Source organism: Primulina eburnea, chromosome 4 (assembly GCF_022965805.1).
Source record: "Primulina eburnea isolate SZY01 chromosome 4, ASM2296580v1, whole genome shotgun sequence".
Lineage (NCBI taxonomy): Eukaryota > Viridiplantae > Streptophyta > Magnoliopsida > Lamiales > Gesneriaceae > Primulina > Primulina eburnea.
The window spans coordinates 12,408,051-12,417,096 of record NC_133104.1 but is presented as its reverse complement, the minus strand read 5'-3'; the positions used below and the strand labels follow the sequence as shown (position 1 = coordinate 12,417,096).

At 34.6% G+C, this 9,046-nt stretch overlaps 1 protein-coding gene across 1 annotated transcript; it reads right to left on the bottom strand.

The window, feature by feature from the left end:
- Positions 1–854: 854 nt before the first annotated feature.
- Positions 855–3,255, bottom strand: LOC140830899 (cytochrome b5-like). The gene is made up of 3 exons (XM_073194459.1): positions 2,982–3,255; positions 1,511–1,577; positions 855–1,288 (listed from the first exon to the last, which is right to left on the bottom strand). The coding sequence occupies exons 1-3, from the start codon at positions 3,057–3,059 to the stop codon at positions 1,032–1,034; spliced, it is 402 nt and encodes a 133-aa protein (XP_073050560.1). The 5' UTR covers positions 3,060–3,255; the 3' UTR covers positions 855–1,031.
- Between the last annotated feature and the right edge of the window lie 5,791 nt (positions 3,256–9,046).

Below are 9,046 nucleotides of genomic sequence, written 5' to 3'. Positions count from 1 at the left end.
TATTTAATTTTACGCATGTGTCTATACATGTACATATGTGTATATGTATGTATAGATGTATTAATATAAATATATAAATATGGATATATTATATCATGCATTATCAAGAGTTGACTTTGTATTATATATTAAACATGAGAATTTTAATTAATGACAATAAAGAATCTTGGTGGGCATATGATTATTAATCTTAATAGGAGAACGATTCATAATGTGATCAAAAATCAAGTTAACGGAGGGTAATATGAAAAAAAATTGCACATAAATTTTGGATTTTTCTAGCTCTCCTCCAACACACAAATTTCGGCCACTTTCACGGTCATCATCCTCGCAAGATCTTTGAAATTATTGTCATCCAATCTCAACACAAAGTTTGTTTGAATTTCTAGTGCAATCTAAACAAAGAATACAGCCTCTGATCGTAGACTTGATTAGACGATAAAATGAGAAAGATCTGCTCGAAAGGATTGACAAGAAGTATTATATCCGCTTAAAAACCATAATAGTAGAACCCGGTTTTAATGCACAAAGATAAACAATTCTAAACATCCTATGAAAGTTTTAATTCATACGACACCCAAAAAACATTGAACGTCGAAACTGAAAAATTTGAAACTTAGTCCGCGTCTTGAATGCGAAAAAATGGTACATCGACATAAATATCCTGTCATGGCTGCTTTGAAAAGGAGCGAGGAAAAAATGAATTTCAATACTGACACCTAACGAAAGTATCAATGTAGGACTTGAACCTTGCTGGAAAGACATCGTTGTCGATCAAGTTGAGAACTTTCCGAAGCTAATCAGATACACAACTCAAACCAAAGACGAGCCAAGCCACAAGCCCAGAACCACGATAAAGCGAGATGGAGAAAATTTAAATAACACAATCATGAGTTTCAAAACAAATGAATCCTCAAATACCACATATGGTGTACCTTAAAGGTTATAATAGAAACTGGTGTCAAGGAACACAAACACGGTTTCAACCCAAGTAAACTTATTACTGATGGTACATTTCTTATTGTTAACATTTAAGCCGATGATTTGGTGTAGAAACGGACACCAAAAGCCAAGCCCAATATAAGAAGGGGAACTATGAATTGGAGAAGCTTGATGAGGAAGTCTGATGATTTGTCCTGAACTGCTAGAGCCTGTTTTGGAGGAGGAGTGTTCTGACTCTTGCTCGAAATGGTCGATGAATCAATTTCCCCTACTAAGAACTCATCCATCATTGACCTAGCACTACTGCTGTGACCAACATCCTCAAAATCGTCAGTTGCGTCCTTCCCTGCAATAAAGACAACTGTTAAATTTTGGGACAACAAAGACACTACATATTCCTACATTCCTAAGTTATATACATCCACAAAAGCTCCCATTCAAAAACCATAATTATATATTGATATATTCAGACAGCAGAAAAGGGTTGTTCCAGTGTTACGGGCATACATTTGGATGAGTTGATGCAGTTTTCTCCAAATTATGTAGCAATATTACAAAATAATACTACCTGTTGCAGTCAGCAAAACATCGTCACCACCAGGATGGTCGTCCAAGAATTTGGTGACATCATACACCTGTGTAAGAGTAATCAAGAATGAGTAATGCATGCAAATTCAAATCAGGGCATATGCTGCAGATACAAGAATATAGATACCCTATAAATCCAGCTACTGTCACAGTGTATTGTATCGAACAGTGACACACTGCAACTCAAACCTCCCCTTAGAATACTTGTTTACTGCAGCGTCCACCTCAAATGTTTAATAATGAAATTACAGCTCCAGATTTCTGGAGATCCGTTCTCCATTGAGTTTAACCTAGTGAAGACCTTATTAGTAATTTATCACTCGTTGTAACTAACTCTAAATTAATTAAGAGAATACTTTAGGTTTTGTGCTTCAACTTTTCAGTCATATAGTTGGCTATATCACATTTGGATGTCGTATTATGAATCGAATTGGACATAGTAGAGCCAGAAAGATGTTATTGGAGCTGTAATGTGATGCTAAAATCAATAAAGTTCACACTTTGAAGACAACGTTGTAAACATAAAACAAAAATGTGAACTTGTGATGAGGTTACTAATTACTACATGCTTGACTTGACTAATCAGGAAAGAGAGACGCAGAAGGAAAAAATTAACCAAGAACAGTGATTGAAGGTTAATAACCAAAAGTCAGTATATAAACTCTAAACGTTGATTGTAAATTTTTCCAGTAAGATTGAACACGGGAGAGAAGAAAATAAATGTAACTTAACTCCACATATTCGAGGAAACAGCTCACAAAAAGCAACAAAAATAATCAGCAATCAAGTATAGCAATGAGTAAAAAATGAATGAGACAGTTATACATCAGAATGTTAGTCAAATGATCATTCGATTTGGCTACAACAGATAACAATTTCAAATCAATAAATCTGAACAAAAAAGAAAATCATGTACGATAATCATTCAAGAGTAAATATCACTTAAATGATTAAGCCTTCAATGAGGTTGGTATCAATCCACTTGATGCCGGTGTCAGCTCATTTCTTCGCACAACGAAAAGAGAGTAGAAAACCGTAACCTCGAGCCGGAAGTCAAGATATATTGTACTTTTTTAAGGAAATTGAGAATCAAAACGAAATAATAATTCAACCAATTAAAATATCATAGTGAATCTTTCTCATCAATATTGTATTCTCAGAAAAACTTCAATTCTATTTATCAAACTCCCATGATGACATAATCAGATTCACACATAATCATCCTCAATAATCAAAATTATTCGAATTGAAACTCAACTAAAAGCAAAAATAGAGACACGCAGCACGATGCATCAAAACAAAAAAAATTAGTTATAAAACATCCCAGAAGAACCGATCAAGATTGGATTTCCCAGAGATCTAGAATGTCACACGCTCAAAACAGAACCAACCACAACCCATCACCCAAAAGGGTATAAAATTTCTAGATAAAATCAAGAAAAATCAGATACCTTGCCATTAATGAGGAGCCAACAATCCTTCTTGTTGTTGTGCTCAGAAATCTCGGCCAAAGTGAAAAGTTTACCCATTTCAGGTTAGCTAATCAAGCAAAAAAGAATGAAAAAAAAAATCAGGGTGAGGATTCCTCAAGCAAGTCCTGCAAAAGGGCTTGAAGATTTGTTGTGCTGGAGGGTGAAGTGAAGGTAGATGAATCTGCTAGGGGATCCTAGCGATGAGCCAAAGGAGATTGGCTTTATTAGGGCTACACTTGGGTTTATTTTTGTACTTTAATTTTTGGCAAAAACTTGTGTGAGACGGTCTCACGGGTCGTATTTGTGAGACGGATCACTTATTTGGATCATCCATGAAAAAGTATTACTTTTTATGCTAAGAGTATTACTTTTTATTGTGAATATGGGTAGGGTTGACCCGTCTCACGGATTATAACCCGTGAGACGGTCTCACATGAGACTGACTCTTAATTTTTTCATGGATGTTGAGTTTGGTGTTTTGATATTTTAGGTTGGTAGGTTTGGTGTCGACTTGTACTTCGTAATATGCTACGAGCATAAATTTTTAAAAGAAATGCTATAAATACAATTAATATCAGGGATTTCAAAATCCGACATGACTCACCAACTCGATATGATTCAACCCAAAAAAAATCAGGTTTGGTGATTTTGGGTTTGGATCAGATCGGGTTAGACCCAATAGCTGACCCGAAAAAAATAATCAGTTAGGTTGGGTTCGAGTCATCCCGGGTTGATCCGAAAATTTTAATTTTTTTAAAAAAATATAATTAATAAATAATACCTACATTTTTATATATTGCATGTATGAAATAATATTTATTTTATATTTATATCATAAATTTTCATAATTTAATATTTATTTTGAACATTTTTTTTTATTTTTTAAACAATTGTTTATTTGATTCAGTAAAGATATTTTATTTTTATACAATTATACTTTCAAATTTAAATCATATATCTGAGAGAAATTTTATTATTATGTGTTTAAATTAAAATATTCGTATTATTTTTTTGAATTTTATTTTTAAAAAATTTAAAAAAAATTCAAAATCAGATTATACGGGTTGATCGGGTTTCTTCGGGTTGAGATTTTTCGGGTTAGATCGGGTTCGGTTTGGACAATTTTTTAATAGTACTATTGCTCAACCCGACTCAACTCACCCAACCCACCCGAATTGACACTCCTAATTAATATATCGTATAATTATATTTATAATAATTGTATCATGATATTTTGTTATTATCTCATGAGATTTTGATAAATATAATTTTTTTATGAGATTTTTTATATTGTACAAACTTTGTTGTACATATAACATTATTCTATATATATAAATATAATATTATATATATTATGTTAAGGATTAAATAATATTTATTATTTGATTGATTGAAAAATTAAAGAGAGGAACAGGCTGGAACGAAAAACTTTTAAAATGTAAACGGTCCATTTTAAAATTTTAATGTTGGAATAATAATAATATGTAAAGAAAATATTGAAAAAATTTGGGTTAACAAATGATAATTTTAGAATTACGGAAAACTTTCATCACTGTACCAAAAATTGGTTACTTGATATTTTAACTTTAAATAATAGTGTGTGTATATATATAATATATTTTTTGCATAAAAGTTTTATAATTATATTTTATGTTAACAATTTTAGAGATGATTTTTCTATATTTTTTATTAGTAAATTGAGTACTATTTAAAGAGTACTATTTTTTTAAGATAGATCGATTTAATCCATATTTATAAAAAAATCAACATATTTTCATGTAAATCAACAAATATTACACAATATACTTTTGATAACAAAATCATACTTTTCATAAAGATCATACTTTTCACTCAAATAATTATGTATTAAATATTATTCATAAATAACTAACAAAAAATGATATTTTATAGTGAAAAATAATATTTGGATATAAAATATAATATTTTCATGATTAGATCGGATGAGATATCTTTCTCATTAAGTTGGGTCTCGATACGCTCTCATATATGTTTTTATGTTATTTAAATAGTTATTGTTTAAATTCGTTGTGCTTTTATAATATTTGTTTGGATCTTTCAAATAAAATCATATACGGAATAAAATCACATGCTCCAAATATTAGCACAACAAAAATATGGAAGTATAGTTAGTTGAACGTGTATTTCGTTTTTTAACAAATAAAGAATTATATAATTAAAATTGTTCTCATATTTATTGTAGAACCTATAAACCAGACTACGTATAAGTCATGCATAATTCTAGTATTTTAAATTAAAATGATTTTATTGCATAAGTATTTTAATGCTTTTCTTTAAAGTTAATTATTTTATGCAGTAGTTTAATTTTCATCTTTTCAGTTAATTCAGTGAGGCCGGACTGGAGTTGGAGTTTTGAGATAAAATTTAAAATTTGGAAAACATACCCAGAGTTTATTTTAACTAACTAGTAAGTTAATTTAAGTTAAAAGGAGGTTTAAGAAATTATTTTAGTAACTTGAGATAAGTAGGAAATAAGTTCATTTAGGTCCATAATTAAGGGGTTAATTCGCTAAATTATTTAAAGGATAGGTAAGGCTCTAAAGATTTAAAATTTACTAACTAAACAATATTTCCCCTCCATTTATTAGATCAAATTTCGGCCACCCCCTTGGAGTTACCACATTTCTTTGACAACTCACCCCTTTGACTCATTCCTTGTCATTTCTTAACATGATAATCCTTTCATCTATTAAACCCCATTAATTAATATTAGATCATTACCCTAGCCTAGTTTAGCATGTAGAAACGTTCATCCCTCTCCAACCATTACTTTGATATCAAACCATTTCAAAATTCAAAAAACAGCAAGACTTGGTCATGCCATTTGAACCCTTTTATTATTGGAACTCCCCTCACTCTCCTAACCATCATTTCCTCTCCCCCATCACCGAAATTTTGAGAGCATTTCAGTGTAAATAACGTGAGCCTCATAGCTAGATTAAGAGAGAAAAAAAATTGAGTAGAAGGAAGATCAAGAAGATCACTCCGCCTCCTCCGCGCCGCGTCGTCGTTTCGTTCGTTTTCTTTTCAAAACAAAATCAAGGCATGTTTATATTTTTATTGACTCTTCAATCAAGTCATATTATTATTTTAAAACATCGCATGTACAAAAATTTGAAGGGGAAAACCGAAATACATGAAAAAATATTTTCGAAACCAAGGTGCAGATTTTCGGTTTTCCCTTGTGCTCTCACGTTTTTGGTTGTTTTTGTCGCTGTAGGGTATGACTCGATCCTAGGCTCCGGCTGCATCTAGACATGTATTAGGACATGTTAGGACCATATTAGTCCGTTTGTTCAGCCCCATACTCGCTGGAAACTCAGTATTGACAGCACCTCATCCTTAGGGCCATATTGTGCTTCGATTTTTGTTTCTTGCTGTCAAGGGAGAGTTTATGACCTTGGCTTCCCTAGGGGCCTATATCCATGGTTGGAACACTTCCCTATCATATCTAGGACGTGACCAAGATGCCTTTTCATGGTTTGGTTCACGTCCCAATCGGTTTCAAAAATAAACAAGAACAGCCCCTCGGTTTTTAGAAGAATTCTGGTGTTGCGTGTGTGTAGTGTTTCGAAAGTATGGGTGTTGGTGTGGATCTTGGTTGGATCATTAGCCCTTAGCCACGGTTCATACCATCCCCCTTGATGTCTAGATCTTGTCATGGTCAATCAAATGGTCGATGGAATGGTCCATGACAGCCGAACAATCGCAGTACCCCACGCATGAAGTTGTGCTCTCGGGTGGAATCACTTGGCTTGTTTCGGTTGTGGTGCGAATTGTGGCTGGCATAGGGCCCTTAGCCATGGTTCAAATCATTCCTTAGGATGTTGGTAAGAGCCTCTGGTCGGTGGTTCAACCCCCAATGGCTGGTAGTCTCGAAAACGACGCAAGGAAACGAAGGCACGACTGCTGTATTTTGTAGACAGCAAGTGGTGCGTTGGTTCAGAGGCTCGTTTGAGTTCTTGGTTGGCTTCTAGCCTATGGCCTTGGACTGGACAGTGCCTCAACGAGTTGGGAAGGTCATGTTTTTGTCCGTTTGTGATTCGGATCATTTTAGAGGTCGTAAGAGAAATTACGGTGGGATGTGCCAAATTGACTCTTGAAAGAGCGTTTCATGTTTTGCCCTCCATTCACCAAAATTTCGACTTGCATCATTTTTGGAGCATTATTTCATCATTTTAGGTATATTTTAATCATGACTAAATGATAGTTCGGTGTTGGTTCGGGTTGGCACGGAGTCATGATTAAATACGAAGTCATTGGGCGTAATTGTCTCGTTTTTGGATTCAATTACAAAGTTTGGTCAAGAAAATCATTTGCATAATTTTCATGATAAATTTAGGTCGCAGCGAGCCTGAGAACAATCCAATCCATGTGGTAAAATAATACAGGATATTTCATTATGTCATTTAATTATATTACGTGCATAAAAATAAAAAATATTCATTTTTGAGATTTATGCGATATTGCTTGTGGCCATTTCACTATCATGGGATCATTGTATCATCCGGTCGCCAGTTACCGGTCAGTTCAGTTCAGTTCCACCCAGTATACTTTGGCATTAGTCTGATCAGACGTTCATTACTTCACCTGGTCGTCAGTTACCGGTCAGTTCAGTGCAGTTCATTGCAGGGGCCACTCGCGTAGAACATAATCTCAACAAAAAATTTATGACATGTTATTTTATGACAAGGCTCGATTGAGAAAACATTTCACTTATGATTTTCAGTCAGTTATGCAAGTATTATAATTGCTCATGATAAGTTATTTTCACGTTATGCCTTATGACATGATATTTTTATCCTATGCAATTTTATTATATTATGTACTCGTTATTTACAATATATGCATGCTGAGTCTTTAGACTCACTACACTTGATTGTTGTAGGTACTGATGATGTCGGGGCCGAGGGCGGAGACCAGTGAGCTCGCTTGGATCGGCAGTAGTGGAACCCGAGGACTTCATTTACAGCACTTGCCATTTTTATGCTCAAACATTTTTATAAGTTGTGGGATTACTTTACTTGTTATTTTGTGAGCAATAATTTCTTCCGCTGTTATTTTGAACGTTAAACTTGATTTATCAGTTTATTTCGTGAATGAGGCATTTTGATTATTTTAAAAAGAAATTTTTTAATTTTTCAAATTTTCAAACACGAATTTTCGGGCCATTATAGCTGATATCAGAGCAATGGTTCTGTAAAGGGTTGCATTACTACTGACCACGAGAAACTCATGAAGTCACGACTTCGGTCTGTAAGTTTTATATTTACGCATTTTATTCAAAGAATGAATTATTTAACAGCATGTTTTCATGAATTTATTTACGTCCAGATTTTTATTGTTCAGTATTTAAATTTAAATAAATTATGGAATTATGCATGTTGGTTACGTATGGGTTATGTATGGAACAGTATGCCCCCTAGACGCATTCTCGAACGCACTAGAAATGATGAGCCTCGCCAAGAGGACAGGGAGGAGCAGAGGCAGGAAAGAGACTTACCACCTCCACCACCCCCTCCACTGACATGAATGCCCAGATGCTAGCTGGGATGGCTCAGTTCTTTGCACAGTTTTCGAGGAACCATGCTGTGGAGACCAGGCCGACAGGGCCCGAGGCTGTCTATGAGAGATTCATGAAGATGCGTCCTAAGGAATTTTCAGGGACGACGGACCCCATGATTGCCGAGGGCTGGATCAAGTCTCTCGAGGTTATCTTCGAGTTCATGGAGCTTGGAGATGCAGACAGAGTCCGATGTGCCACCTACTCATTCGGAGGAGATGCCCGTTTATGGTGGGAAGGAGCGTCAGTAGCCCTGAACTTGGCTACACTGAGCTGGACACGCATTCACGGAGGTATTCTACTCCAAATATTTTACTGAGGAAGTGCGCACAAGGTTGACCACTGAGTTCATGAGCCTGAGACAGGAGATCTGATTGTTACGGAGTTCATCCGTAATTTTGAGAGGGGTTGTTATTTTGTGCCCCTGATCGCAAATGATGCT